This window comes from Canis lupus, chromosome 16, assembly GCF_048164855.1.
Source record: "Canis lupus baileyi chromosome 16, mCanLup2.hap1, whole genome shotgun sequence".
Taxonomy (NCBI): domain Eukaryota; kingdom Metazoa; phylum Chordata; class Mammalia; order Carnivora; family Canidae; genus Canis; species Canis lupus.
In genome coordinates this window covers 38,173,905-38,189,710 of record NC_132853.1, presented here as the reverse complement: position 1 = coordinate 38,189,710, position 15,806 = coordinate 38,173,905, and the positions used below count along the sequence as shown (strand labels likewise).

Here is a 15,806-nt window from a genome sequence, read left to right as displayed (position 1 = left end):
AGGCTCCCTTTGAGCAAGGAGCCTGATGTGGAGCTCGATCCCAGCCTGGGATCATAACCTGAGGCAAAGGCAGATGCTTAACCTACTGAGCCACCCAGGCGTCCTGTGTAATTTACTTTAAAATAACTCAAGCAGGGATGCCTGGGTGGCTCAGCAGTTAAATGTCTGCCTTCAGCTCAGGGCATGATCCCAGAGTTCTGGGATCAAGTCCCACATCGGGCTCCTGAGAGAAGCCTGCTTCTCCCTCTGCCTCTCTCTGTGTGTCTCTAATGAATAAATAAATAAATAATCTAAAAAATAAATAAATAAATAACTCAAGCAGAAAAATTAAAAATATATAGTAAAATGTTAACTGCATATGTATTAATTACATTAGTGTCTAAATTTTTCTTACAATTTAACTTAATTTTTCATAATAAAAAGTAAACCACAACAATACCATGGCATAGCAGACTTTTCAAACAGGGAACAGGGCTTTGAACTGAGCACACGATTTTTAAGATGAATGAGGTCCCTTTTACCAACATATGGCCCTCACTTCCTATACCATAAAGACATACAACCATGATCTTAGATGGGTTCTCAAACTTTATATGAAAAAGAATTACTTGGAATGTTTACTAAAAGTTTCTTGGGCCTCATTCCTAGAGATGAAATTTAGTAGGTCATGGATCATGAACTTGCATTTCTTTTCTTTAAGTAGGCTCCATGTCCCACATGGAGCCCAAGACAGGGACTGAACTCATGACTGTGAGATCAAAACCTGAGCTAATATTAAGAGTGGGATCCTTAATTGACTGAGCCACCCAGGCATCCCTGAACTTGCATTTATTTTATTTTCTCTTTTAAGATTTTATTTATTCATAAGAGACACAGAGAGAGGCAGAGACATTAGACTGAGGGAAAAGTAGGCTCCTCTCAGGGAGCCCCATGTGGGACTCGATACCTGAACTCGGGACCACACCATGAGCCAAAGGCAGAAACTCAACCACTGAGCCACCCAGGAATCCTTCTGAAGTTGCATTTCTAACAAGCCTATAGATTATGCCAATGCTGTTGGTCTGAGAACCATACTTGTGAGAACCACTACCTTAAAGGGATTACACCCAAGTTTCACTCTTTAAGTATTCTATCCTTGACGGTGATGTCAAGTAATATTTTAATAAACTATAACATGTCAGAAAACTTTTTAAACTATTAACTATTTTAGATTAATCATTTTTATCTAAATTCTTAAGTAGCCTATTTCATTTACATTTACCGTTTTCATTACTTCTTGGGGAATGAAAAGCCTACTCACTCTTTTTGAAGATACTGGGGATAGCTCTCGTACCTGATAGCTGAGATCAGACAGAAAAGTGAGATAGTGGGATCCCTGGGTGGCGCAGTGGTTTAGCGCCTGCCTTTGGCCCAGGGCGCGATCCTGGAGACCCAGGATCGAATCCCACGTCAGTCTCCCGGTGCATGGAGCCTGCTTCTCCCTCTGCCTATGTCTCTGCCTCTCTCTCTCTCTCTGTGTGACTATCATAAATAAATAAAAAAAATTAAAAAAAAAAAAAAAAAAAAGAAAAGAAAAGTGAGATAGTAGAGAAAAGCGGCTATGCTAGGAGGTGCTCCTCAAACTATGAGCAATGGGACAGAATATTAAAACAAAGTAAGTACTGGCAACAAAATTTTACTTTAAATCTACCCTTATCATTCCTAGTAAAGATTATGGGCACCTTATCTACTTGCCCCATTACATTTTTAACTTCAATTTACAAACTAATTCTAAGAAAAGGAAAAAGGAAAGGACTAGCTGACTTGAGCCCTATAATGAGACATAAATCAATCCTCAAATTTTCAGCATCCTTACTCTGAGAATTTGTGGAGATCCAAGAATGAAGGCACATAGGACTGAAAGTTAAAATGGCAACAAATACGCAGTTATGGAAAATTAGGCCAGACCTCAACATCACCAAGCACTGAGCAAATTTTCTAATCCACTCTCTCACCTCTCAGTAAATGACCTTCTTCATTGAAAAAAGAAATCATGGGGTGCCTGAGTGGCTCAGTCAGTAAAGTGTCTGCCTTCGGCTCAGGTTATGATCCCAGGGTCCTGGAATCGAGCCCCATGTCAGGCTCCCTGCTGTTTTTTCCCTCTCTTCCCCACTTGTGCTCTGTCTCCCTCTCTCTCTCAAATTAAAAAAAAAAAAAAAAGTTAAAAAAAAATCATCAGGTGGAAGCTACTTAACACCCTTTTACCTATATAACCTTAATTGCACCTATAATCTTCCTTTCTTCTTTCAATTACAGAAAAAGAGTGTCAATCTCTCTTGTTCAAGGATAATCAATATTTATAATTGTGGCCACAACCACCTGTGGCCTTGATTCCATCTCCTCTAGAACCTTGCTCCTTTAAATTATTTTGGTTTTTTAAATATTTTTTTTAAGATTTTATTTATTTATTCATGAGAGACGGAGAAAGAACAAGGCAGGCACAGCAGAGGGAGAAGCAGGCTTCATGCAGGGAGCTGGACATGGGACTCGATCCTGGGTCTCCAGGATCATGCCCTGGGCTGAAGGCAGCACTAAACCGCTGAGCCACCCAGGCTGCCTGTCCTTTAAATTATTTTATACTTTTTTGAATCTTCAACTTCTCCCTATTGATTTTCTTGTCCCTTAGTTTTTAAATATACTCAAACTTCTGTGTCCTTAAATAAAAAAAAAAATTAAAGACACACCTACCACCACCTTCCCATTAACTGTGCTACCCAACAACTTGTCATGCCCTGTCAATGCTGACCTTTTAATTTTCAGATTCCTTCTCACATCTCATAATCTGTCTGCATCACCTGACATCTATGACCATTTTTAAACCTTTTTTATTTTTTATTTTTTAAGATATTATTTCTTCAGGGACGCCTGGGTAGCTCAGCAATTTGAGTGTCTGCCTTTGGCTCAGGGCATGATCCCAGTCCAAGGATCGAGTCCTGGATCAGGCTCCCTTCGAAGAGCCTGCTTCTCCCTGCCTATGTCTTTGCCTCTCTCTGTGTGTCTGTTATGAATAAATAAATAAAATCTTTAAAAAAAAATAATTTCTTCATTTAGAGAGAGGGAGTGTGAGCAGAGGGAGGGGCAGAGAGGGTGAGAATCTCAAGCTGACTCTGCAATGAAGTGGAGAACTAGACGCTGGCTTCCATCTCGGGAGCCTGAGATCATGACCTGAGCCAAAACCAAGAGTTAAGACACTCAACTGACTGAGCCATGCAGGTACCCCTAAATCCGCCTATTTTGGAGTCATGATATTTTCCTATTTTCTCTGTATCTTTCTGACCATTCCCTTGAGTTCCATCTTCTGACACCTTTTCTCTGCTTGGTAACTCCTAAACTATACTGCTAGTTTGGAACTTCAATGTGACCATATGCCTATTAAATATCACTACCTTGGATATGCAATAGCCATACCCAAAAGGGATTTATTCTTCACTTGCCTATCCTGCTTTTCCTTTTATATTACCTATATTGACCATTATGTTACCCAGCTAGTTTTTTTTTATAATTTTTTTTTTAAGATTTCATTTATTTATTCATAGACAGAGAGAGAGAGAGGCAGAGACACAGGCAGAGGGAGAAGCAGGCTCCATGCAGGGAGCCCAATGTGGGACTTGATCCCTGGTCTCCAGGATCACACCCCAGGCTGCAGGCGGCGCCAAACTGCTGCGCCACCGGGGCTGCCTGCTAGTTAGTTTTTAAGTAGGAAATCTGTGAGGGACGCCTGGGTGGCTCAGCGGTTGAGCGTCTGCCTTCAGCTCAGGAAATGATCCTGGAGTTCCGGGATCAAGTCCCACATCAGGCTCCTGCATGGAGCCTGCTTTTCCTCCTTCTGCCTATGTCTCTGCCTCTCTCTGTGTCTCTCATGAATAAATGAAATCTTAAAAACAAAACAAAAAAACAAACAAGGAAATCTGTGAGTTATCTGAAAGTACTTTCATTCATTCTCTACCATTCATTCACTCACCAAAGTCTACTGATTCACAAGTTGATCCTGTCCATCTCTACTAGTAATGCCTTGGTTAGTTTAAGCACTGGCAATTTCTTATGGTAGTAATAGGTTTCCCTGCCTCTAGTCTACAACCTATTAGAGTGACATTTAGTGATTTTTCTAAAAGAGAAGACTAATTGTGTCTCTCCACCATCTAAAATGACTTGGTCTCATTTATATTTATGTAATGAAGATATAATGAATATCAGGGAGCCCAGCCCTGCTCTCCTCCCTCTCTACTCAACTGCTTTTGCTTCCTTGTCCAGCTGAGGTATCCTTACCATTTCTCCAGGCCATCTCACCCAGTATTCTCTGTGTAGACAGAGCTAAATAGGCAAGAGCAGTGGCTGGATGGATCAGATTAGATCATAAGACTCCTGAATCCTGCTTAGCAACCTGAGGAGGAAGTTCAGTTTAGTCTAGAACCTCATCAGCTTCCTGAATATGGGAAGTCAGAGACAGGGAGTGGCCTGACCCGCCAAAAAGGACACCAAGTAGGATTGCAGTTATTCCCTGGTCTGAGACATCCTCCTTGGGGAAGCAAAATGATCCAAAGAAAGTATATGCTCTAGTCCAGAAACCTTTAAGCAGATAGCCATTATTAAGTTCTTGAAGCATTATTACTATGGATGTAGATTAACCAAGCCCAGCTTTAACAAAAATTGTGGATAACAGAGACAGCGACAAGAATAATCTTTAAACAGTGACAAGAATAACTTTTAACATAATGTCCTGTCTCAACAAAACTATTTAAGTATAAAATACATATAATTAGATACATCTTATAATTTAAAATGCATTAACTGTGTAACTTAAAATATTACCAAATTAACTGTATAAATTATTTTTTATTTTTTTATTTTTGTTGAGAGTGGGGTGGGGGGTGGGGTGCAGAGGGAGAGAGAATCTCAAGCTGACTCCACACGGAGCACAGAGCCAGATGCAGGGCTCAATCTCATGACCCTGAGATCATGAAATGAGTTGAAATCAAAAGTTGGACATTGAACCAACTGAGTCATCCAGGTGCCCCAACTATATAATTTAAAAACAAAAAATTAATCAAATTAGCGCCATTCAATGGCTATCATCAATAGATAGTGTAAGCTCCTTAGCAAGATATACAAGATCCTTAAATTGGCTGCCCAGTCTCATCATTTTATGCTTCATTCTTCTTGCCCAGCTAATACTGACCTGTTTACATTTTCCCCAATATAACATGTTAATTTGTATATTTATGTGCTTTTGCCCAGTAATTTCTTTTGCTTAGAAATTTAACCCTCTGTTGTCAGTCTTTCTGATAAATTCTTATCCATTCATCAAAACTGCATCTTCTCAGATGCTCCCAGATTCAAGGGGGGGGAAGGGAAGAAAGGCAGGAGGCCAGGGGGAGCTTAGGGGCACTTACTGGCTCAGTGGATAGAGCATGCAACTGTCAATCTTAGGGTTGTGAGTTTGGGCCCCACGATGGGGGTACAGAATACTTAAAAAGTGGTGTCGGGGCTAGTGTTTAATAAATATTTACTGGGTTGAGTGATTTGTTTGTTTGCCCTATTAAACTCAGCTTTCTAGTGACCAACTATCCCATGTGGGACTTTCAGTGCTAAAACCAGGACAAGGACACCTTCCTGGTTGGCTCAGTTGGTAGAGCATGCCAACTCTTGGGTTTGAGCCTCACAATGGTTGTAGAGATTAGTTAAAATAAAAAATCTGGGGATCCCTGGGTGGCTCAGCGGTTTAGCGCCTGCCTTTGGCCCAGGGCATGATCCTGGAGACCCGGGATTGAGGCTCACGTCGGGCTCCCTGCATGGAGCCTGCTTCTCCCTCTGCCTGTGTCTCTGCCTCTTGCTCTCTGTGTCTCTCATGAATAAATAAATAAAATCTTTAAAAAAATAAAATAAAATAAAATAAATTAAAATTAAAACAAAACAAAACAAAACAAAATAAAATAAAATAAAAAATCTTTGGGGGCACCTGGGTGGCTACTCAATTAACTAAGTGTCTAACTCTTGATTTCAGCTTGGGTCATGATCTCAGTGTGTGAGATTGAGCCCTGTATTGGGCTCAGCGCTGGGCATGGAGTCTCTCTCTGCCCCTTCCCCTCCCTGCTTGCTCTTCCTCAAAACACAAAACAAAACAAAGCACACACACACACACAAAAGCCACTTAAAATAAATAAAACCAGGATAGTCCCTGGGCAACTCTGGATGGCTGGCTACCTCACTCTACAAAGACGGAAAAATGGGATCCCTGGGTGGCGCAGCGGTTTGGCGCCTGCCTTTGGCCCAGGGCGCGATCCTGGAGACCCGGGATCAAATCCCACATCAGGCTCCCGGTGCTTGGAGCCTGCTTCTCCCTCTGCCTATGTCTCTGCCTCTCTCTCTCTCTCTGTGACTATCATAAATAAATAAAAATTAAAAAAAAAAAAAAAAAAACAAAGACGGAAAAATGTCATAATCATTCTATAGCTCTATCTAGATAGTATTTGTTAAATTAACTGAACAGAAATGTACAAAACAATGGGTGAATCAGACAAAGACGGCTATAAACAGCCTAGTTACCTAAAGAACCAAATACTGGTAGGACTTTAATCGCATAAGACTTTCTTTTTATTCCTCAACAGGTAGGGCTATTTACCAAAGACTAGTGTACATAATACACTTGATATCACCAATGTAGTTTAGGTAAACAGCCAGAGAAGAAGAAAGTAGTTAAAAACTTCTGAAGATTTAACACTGCTCATCACCAAACTCGTCTGTTTACACTATCAAAACCAGGGAGAAAAAAAAAAAAACAAACAAACAAAAAACAGGGAGTAAATGCTTGGCAGAAAGGTCAACCACCAGCTACACCTGTGTTTACTCTGAAATTTGATAACTTTATCAAATTCTCAAGAGCAGCTGTAAGAGCAGGCATGTTTCTCCCCACGAAACAAGTGAGAATTTCACTTAGAATTCAATGTGTGTTTTAATTTATCAAGGACCACAATAATATTTACCAACTATGGCAAAAAACTCTATGAATATTCCTGTGGGATGTGATTCCCTAAAATGTTTGCAGTTAAAAAATCTTTACAGGGACACCTGGGTGGCTCAGTGATTGAGCTTCTGCCTTTGTCTCAGGGTGTGATCCTAGAGTCCCAGGATCAAGTCCTACATTGGGCTCCCTACCTGGAGCCTGCTTCTCCCTCTGCCTCTGTGTCTCTCGTGAATAAATAAAATCTTAGAAAAATAAATTAAAAAATAAAAAATAAAATAAAATAAAATACCTTTACAATTCTACCTCTGTTAATTCCTTACCAACACAGAGACTGAAGAATCTGTGCATCAGAGTACCCCATCATAAGCTGTTCCCACAGGACAAATATCAGATATATGTAAATACAAAAAACTGCATCATTGGGTCTACCTGTAACGTCAATTAAATAGCTGAAACTAACTGGGTCAGAAGAGAGAAAGAAAATGCTTAACCTCATTTGGTTACTATGTTACCTGTTGTTCAGCAAAATGTTAGAACACTTAATATCCCGATGCAGGAAATTCTTTTTGTGACAGTAATCCAATCCTTCCATTAGCTGTTTCATGAACGACTTGATATGGTCCTCAGAAAAGTGCACCAAACCAGATTCTAGCAGTCCCATTAAGTCATGGTCCATATATTCAAATACAAGGTAAAAGGCACCTATATAAAAATGAAAGAAAAAATTAAAAACAAGAGGAAAAGGATGCTGAAATGATCATGCCTCAGATTTTAATGTAATTTTGAAGTGGGCCATAAGGCTTTCTTAAACAACTGCTTAATTTTATAGACGAGGAAGCTAAAACTCAGAGTACTTGAAGAACTTGCCCTTTCTAATAATAAATAACAGAACTATTTTAATTAATCTTCTCACTCTTAACCCAATGCTCTTTGGACTATTTACTTCTTAAGGAGAACAACTGCTCTGATCAAGTTGTATTACTATTCTTTTACAATCTAAGTCAGTTGGCAAATTAGTATAAATTATTGGTGAAATTCATAGTATTTAAGAATTGAAAGAAAGGTGAACCATCTAAAGAAACTCCCTAGATTTAGAAGTAGATAAAACGTAACTATGCTAAGAGAATTGTGAAAGGCTTGAAATCCATGCTATCTTTCCACCTCGACAAGGTGTATGACAAAAGCAAATATTGTAACATAAGCAATACTAGACCTATGTTAGACAATTCTCTCTCCAGTCTAGAATTCTGTCTCCTATCAACATAAAGGCAAGGATTCTTAATTTAGAGAGTATGCTTCAAGGATTCCTTGAACTCCCTGAAATGGCAATGTAACATTTTAAACACACAATACGCAACATTTTGAACTTATTTTTTTAAAGCATAGATCCATAAGATGTTTAAAGAAGTCCCTAACACCCCAAAGTTAAGGGCCATTGCATAATGGAGTACCTTAGATTTAGCTAAGAGCTCATATAAATTAACAAGAAAAACCTCAAAACTGCAAAAGATAGAAGCAAAGGACACAAAAACACAAAGAAAATAAGTAAAACTGGCAAACATGGAAAAGAACTCAAAAGTAACAAAGAATGCAATCCAAAATAATGTCATACTTTATCTATCAAAATGACAATCTTAAAAAAGATGTACTGAACCTTAAAGGTGCGTGGGTGGGTCAGTCGGTTAAGCATCTGCCTTTGGCTCAGGTCATGATCCCAGGGTCCTGGGACTGAGCCCTGCATTATGCGCCTTGCTCAGTAGAGAGTCAGCTTCTCCCTCTCCCTCTGTCCCTCCACTCTATCTCACTAGTTGTGTTCTCACTGTCCCTCTCAAATAAATAGATAAATAAAATATATATTTTTTAAAGATGTACTCAATTTTAGGATAAAGTGGAATGGTACTCACAGATGGACATAATTACTATCTTAAAAGCAATCTAACATTAAATATAAAAATCCTTTTAACCAAATAATTCTACTTCTAAGAAACTACATTAAGAAATAAACAAGGAAGGAAGGAAGGAAGGAAGGAAGGAAGGAAGGAAGGAAGGAAGGAGAGAGGGAGGGAGGGAGGGAGGGAGGGAGGGAGGGAGGGAGGGAGGGAAAGAAAAGAAAGAAAGAAAGAAAGAAAGAAAGAAAGAAAGAAAGAAAGAAAGAAAGAAAGAAAGAAAGAAAGAAAGAAAGAAAGAAAGAAAGAAAAGAAAGAAAAGAAAGAAAAGAAAGAAAGAAAAGAAAGAAAGAAAAGAAAGAAAGAAAGAAACCAAAATGCCTGGGTGGCTCAGTGGTTGAGCATCTGCCTTTGGCTCAGGGTGTGATCCCAGAGTCCCGAGATCAAGTCCCACATCAGGCTTCCTGCATGGAGACTGCTTCTCCCTCTGCCTATGTCTCTCTCATGAATAAATAAATAAAATCTTAAAAAAAAAAAAAAGAATGAAATCAAAATGCAAAGATTTATGAACAAAGATGCTCAATGCAGAGCTATTATATTTTTTAAGCTGGTAACTAATTGATGCCAGGCTGGCTCAGTCAGTAGAACATGTGACTCTTGATCTTGGTGTCTTGAGTTCAAGCCCCACATTGGTCATAGAGCTTACTTTAAAAAATAATAGGGGGATCCAAAAAAAAAAAAAAAAATAATAATAATAATAGGGGGATCCCTGGGTGGCTCAGCGGTTTGGCGCCTGCCTTTGGCCCAGGGCATGATCCTGGAGTCCTGGGATCGAGTCCCGCGTCGGGCTCTCAGCATGGAGCCTGCTTCTCCCTCTGCCTGTGTCTCTGCCTCTCTCTCTCTCTCTCTATCTGAATAAATAAATAAAATCTTAAGAAAATATATTAAAAAATATATATATAATAATAATAATAATAATAGGGGCACCGGTGGCTAAGTTAAGTGTTCAACTCCTGACCTCAGCTCAGGTCTTGATGTCAGGGTCATGATTTCATGGCCTGTTTGGGCTCCATCCTGGGTGTGGAGCCTACTTTAGAAAAAAAAAAAAAAAAGAGTGATAAATCTGGGTTTAATTTCCATTATTGTTATAATGTGTAAAAAAAAAAAAGAAAAAAAAAAAAAAAAGAGACTTCAAAACTAGTATCTTAACTCTGGCATGGATTCAAGAAGTTGGACTTCTGTGCTTCAGAAAAAATTCAAACAGGCAAACAAGCTAAAAAAAGAAAATAAGATGCACCAATCTACTCTGTAGAAACATGATTCCTTGTGTACCTTTGTCCTTCTTGAAATCCAGTGCATCTTGTTTATCTGTAACAATTTCCTTCATGTTAACAACACTTCGGTGGATTAGCTGACGAAGGATTTTGATCTCACGAATGGCTGTGATTGGAAAGCCCTCCTTCTCATTGTCCAGTCTCACCTTCTTCAGAGCCACTAGCTCTCCTGTGAAAACAAATTCAAACCATTACATTAGAATTTTTTGAAAAAAAAAAAAAAAAAAAAAAAAAAAGAATTTTTTGGCCACCATCATGAACCAGCCAATAAATGTCCAGAGTTGCTCTGAAAGACAGATTTAGCTTTCTTTAATGCTATATGCCAGATACTTTTATACCTTAAAAAACAAAACTAAACCCCATGTTCCCTTTCTTGCCTTTGATATTTTTAAGACTTGTATTTCTTAATTCAGTATTCAGTTAGGCCTAAAAATTTTGAATTATTAAAATATGCCAATAATCCAACTACTTCATTTTATCTTTAAGGACTAAATCCTTACCAAAGAACAACCTATAAATTTTATTTTACTCTTAAATTCCTAGCAAGCTTATTATAAAATATTTATACCAACAACTAATAAAGAGGAAGGTTTTTAAACAGTAATAATTATACTAGTCCTTTGGAAAATTTTAGTCTTTTAGTAATATTTGGAAATCAAATAAGAACTCGAAATTTACTTTTGTTAAGTCTACTTTAGCATTAGTATTGCTACGTTTTTAAACTTCTGACATTTAGAATTTTGTGGCAATATTTACCTGTGTCTTTGTCCTTGGCTTTATATACTTGGCCATAGGTTCCCTCTCCAATAATCCCGATAATGTCAAACTTGTCTACACAGCGTTTCCCCCAGTCACTTTCTGTTTGTCTTCTTTCTCCATAACGAGGACAACAAATTCTAAAAAAAAAAAAAAGGCAAAACAAAAAAACCCCGAAACAAACCAAAAAGTTATTTTAAAAACTTGTCTGTTCAAAGAAGAAAACAGAGCTCTTTTATAATGATTCTCTGGCCCATGAATCTTTTATGAATTTCTTTATTAAAAAGGCGGAAATCAAATGACATGAAATAAATGGTCTCTTACAGTGGGTAAGACAGATTTCTTGCTTCAGGACGACATAAGTTCAAATAATAGATTTGCTGCCTACTTTCTAGCCTCTCTTTAGTATTTGCTTCCTCATCTATTGAATGGGAAAAGAATCCCTACATCATAGAGCTACCATTAAAGTAAAATATAAAAATTGGGCAATAATACGTACTCAATAAATGGTAACTATTTTTACTATTTAAGAGAGGAATGCTGGAGTGCCTGGCTGCCCCAGTTGGTAAAGTATGCTGTTCTTGATCTCAAGGTCATGAGTTTAAGCCCTAAGGTGGGCATGGAGCCTACTTGAGGAATGCTAACAATGAGAAGATCAAATCCAGATTCTATTACATTTATAGCATGGCAATTTATGTGGTTTAAGAAAAAACATACCACATCTGTTAATTTTTCATTAATTTATACACGTTGATACACCCTGAATAAAAGAGCTTTTTTCTTTTTTAATATTCTAAGTATCAAACTCAAAAGATACAATGTTCATACCAATGTTCATGGTGTATCTGGATTTGGGAAATCACTGCTTTTCTAAAAACTCTAGGTATCTGAGGGTACAGATGAACAGATCTCCCAGAAAGGCTTTTATCCACTAATATAAAATAAAAGATACACATTAGGCCCAATCTTTTATAATCCTACAGTGTAGGTTGTGGATGAAAGTGTGAGATTCAGGCCCACCAGTAAGGAAGGAAGCTGTAATTAAGAATAGGTCCCTCTGGGGATCCCCGGTTTAGCCCCTGCCTTCGGCCCAGGGCGTGATCCTGGAGTCTCAGGATCAAGTCCCAATTAAGACTCCCTGCATGGAGCCTGCTTCTCCCTCTGCCTGGGTCTCTGCTTCTATGTCTTTCATGAATAAATAAAATCTTAAAAAAAAAAAAAAAGTCCCTCCAGGGGAGCCTGGGTGGCTCAGTAGGTTAAAAGTCAGACTCGGTTGTGGCTCAGGTCATGAACTCAGGGGTCATAGGATACCATCTCAAGTCAGGGTCCATATTCAGTGCAGAGTCTTGTTGGAAGTTCTCTCCCTCTTTCTCTCTTTTTTTAAGATTTTATTTATTTATTCACGAGAGAGAGAGAGAGGCAGAGACACAGGCAGAGGGAGAAGTAGGCTCCATGCAGGGAGCCTGATGTGGGCCTTGATCCCGGGACTCCAGGATCACGCCCTGGGCCAAAGGCAGGCGCTCAACTGGTAAGCCACCCAGGTGTCCCATCACCCTCTCCTTTCCCCTCTGCTCCTCCCCGCCCTCCCCTCAGCTCATTCTCTCTTAAATAAATAATAAAAGAACAGGTCCCTCCAAAAACTCACTTTGGTCTCTTTTTATATGGTTGCTGAGGTGGTGTAACTGCCTTTGGTTCTGGAGAGTCTGGAGGAGATGGATCCCCACCAGGAAGTTCTGGAGGGAGGGGGAGGTCTGTGAGTAAGTGACGTGGCCTTTGTTCCTTCTCTTTCTTTACAGGTTTTGAAGGTAGAGTTTCTTTTGGACTAAACAATAGATGAAGAAAAGAAAAAGATCATAATTAAGAAATATGCAAATAAAACTTTTCAAAGCTTATGTCTGGCTATTAAAAGATTATAAAGATTTTACTTAAAAGTAATGTAATATATGGAACTAGAGTTTATCACAAAGATTCTTGGATTTCACAAAAAGAAATCCATAGTACATAAAAGAAAACAAAAGATAAAAATTTGGGGTATTACTTGTAGGTCCTTTAACAAACTCTTTAATGTTCTTCCTAAGATTCTATATGGAATTTTATTGAGATGAAATAAAATATAAGAAGTAATCACCTTAAATTCAAAAAGTATCACAGCAACTCATGGGAGTCACCAAACATATTCTACATATTTTGGAATGAAATTCCAAAGAAGGGGGGGGATCCCTGGGTGGCGCAGCAGTTTGGCGCCTGCATTTGGCCCAGGGCGCGATCCTGGAGACCCGGGATCGAATCCCACGTCGGGCTCCCGGTGCATGGAGCCTGCTTCTCCCTCTGCCTATGTCTCTGCCTCTCTCTCTCTCTCTCTGTGTGACTATCATAAATAAATAAATAAATAAATAAATAAGTAAGTAAGTAAGTAAGTAAGTAAGTAAGTAAATAAATTCCAAAGAAATGAAAGTTCAACAATGTCACACTACTGTGTAGATGTTGACAGAATTTGGAAAAGGAAATAGTGGGATCCCTGGGTGGCGCAGCGGTTTAGCGCCTGCCTTTGGCCCAGGGCGTGATCCTGGAGACCCAGGATCAAATCCCACGTCAGGCTCCCGGTGCATGGAGCCTGCTTCTCCCTCTGCCTGTGTCTCTGCCTCTCTCTCTCTCTCACTGTGTGCCTATCATAAATAAATAAAAATTAAAAAAAAAAATTAAAAAAAAAAAGAAAAGGAAATAGTATTTGAGTGTTTTGTAAAAAATATAGTTAAATTGGACTCAAAATTAGTGAATATACTGACCTATTCTATTGGTTTGGAAGCAAAAGGCAACCATATATGACTAGCCAAAATATATAAATAATTCTCAAAGTAATCTAAGCAGAGAGTCCAGGAAACTATTTCAGAATCATTAAAGCAGTTGGTAGCAGGCCTCTCATGATAATCAACAAAATGGTGGTAATAGGGGGGAAGAATGGGAAGAAAGGATGTCTTTTCTGGAATAGATTAGAAAAGTCACTGTTCAGATCCAATTTTTTAACGATCTCAATTTATTTATAAGAAAGGATTTTGTGGGCAACCCCAGTGGCGCAGCGGTTTGGCGCCGCCTGCGGCCTGGGGTGTGATCCTGGAGACCCGGGATCGAGTCCCACGTTGGGCTCCCTGCGTGGAGCCTGCTTCTCCCTCTGCCTGTGTCTGCCTCTCTCTCTCTATGAATAAATAAATAAAATATAAAAAAAAAAGGATTTTGTGCTATGTACATCCTCAGAAAAGATAATATACTAACTCATGCCTACAAATAAAACCATGCTAGATAATAAGTCTTTTCTGTTCTATCACAGTATCAGAAGCTTGAAAACAAGCTGAGAATCCTCCTAACCACAGGAGCCTCTTCTCCTTTTTTTTTTTTTACAAGTAGTTATAAAACATGTATTCTTTCATGAATACGTCGTCCATAGAACCAATGAAGATCTATCCCTTGCAATGTGTCTTTTTAAAGACTGCATGTGAAACACAATCTCAAAAAGTGTAACTTCATACCAATTTTCATCATTTTAATCTCCTGTAAATCAGGCAGAATAGAATCTAGATTAGTTTGTGCATATCAGACAGAACTAGGGTAGTCAATAGATTGCAAAATGATCATTTGAAACTTTCTGTTAAATTACTGATAGAGATGAATGCACATGATTATTATAATTTGCACTAAGATTTTTCTACCCTGGGAACAAAGCCTATTACAAGAAAACTCTTCAGGCAGGACGTAATATAGATTTTTAAATTTCTCCAATGTTTAAGACATTCAAGTAATAAAAATTCCTAATTTTTCAACTATTGTCAGAATATTCTTTATAAATTTTAATTCCTCATGACTCAGAAATAAATTACTTCTTGGTTATGCTTCACTAGAATTGAAGTATCTGAATTTTCTCACCATCACTTCATATAAATTCAGTCTATTTTTAAACTTAAGTCCTGCTTTCTCCAAGGTTGGCTTTATAGGTTCATATTCAATTTGCTACTATGAAAATGTACATTGCTTCTAAAAAATTGTATGATTAGCGTGTTTAATTCATCAAGCATGTGTCTGATATGTACTATCCGTTCAGAGCACATAAGTTGAATGCAGGTCAAATCCTATTTCAACAAATTCCAATGTACCAAAAATTGTGGAATAATGATGACTCATAAAATTGCAATGCTTAACATCACAGCCTATAGCCTTCAGTATTCAGCACTCAGTAAAACACAGCTCTATACAGTGCAGAGGATATATGGCAGGTACAGAGAGGGTCTAACACTGGAGAGCAGATATTGAACATCTAAGTCATTACTATGAAGATTCAGTACTAGGAAGTGCTGATCCTACTAATATCAGTATTTCCTGGTTCCCTGTTTATAACTGTAGTTGGGCCCACAAATGGTGAGTAGCTGCATAAATGCTCACATATAATTTTCTTTCAAAAAAAGTTGTGGAGGGATCCCTGGGTGGCGCAGCGGTTTGGCGCCTGCCTTTGGCCCAGGGCGCGATCCTGGAGACCCGGGATCGAATCCCACATCAGGCTCCCGGTGCATGGAGCCTGCTTCTCCCTCTGCCTGTGTCTCTGCCTCTCTCTCTTTCTCTCTCTGTGACTATCATAAATAAATAAAAATTTAAAAAAAAAAAAAGTTGTGGAAAAAAAACAAGAAAAAAAGTTGTAAAGCTCCATGACTGCTCAAATATTTAAATCTGTATAATCTCTTGGAATTTATAATGATGGGATTTAATCTGTAGTACAATGTCAATATCATTTATAAGAACTCCTTATTGTTAATAAAGAAAATTTACATATCAATTATTTTAAAA

The 15,806-nt window shown here is 38.5% G+C and overlaps 1 protein-coding gene across 28 annotated transcripts in view; it reads right to left on the bottom strand.

Annotated features, from left to right (window-relative positions):
• CDK12 (cyclin dependent kinase 12) overlaps positions 1–15,806 on the bottom strand; it is a 79,445-nt gene that overhangs the window by 48,057 nt on the left and 15,582 nt on the right. For all 28 annotated transcript variants that reach the window (XR_012008975.1, XR_012008977.1, XR_012008962.1 and 25 more), the window contains exons 3-6: positions 12,622–12,798; positions 10,977–11,116; positions 10,219–10,389; positions 7,513–7,702 (exon numbers count right to left, since the gene is read on the bottom strand). Coding sequence is in view for 2 of the 28 variants with exons in the window: in XM_072780389.1 (XP_072636490.1) it covers positions 7,513–7,702; positions 10,219–10,389; positions 10,977–11,116; positions 12,622–12,798 (678 nt within the window). In the remaining 26 variants the exon portion in view is untranslated. The remainder of the gene's footprint in view (positions 1–7,512; positions 7,703–10,218; positions 10,390–10,976; positions 11,117–12,621; positions 12,799–15,806) is intronic.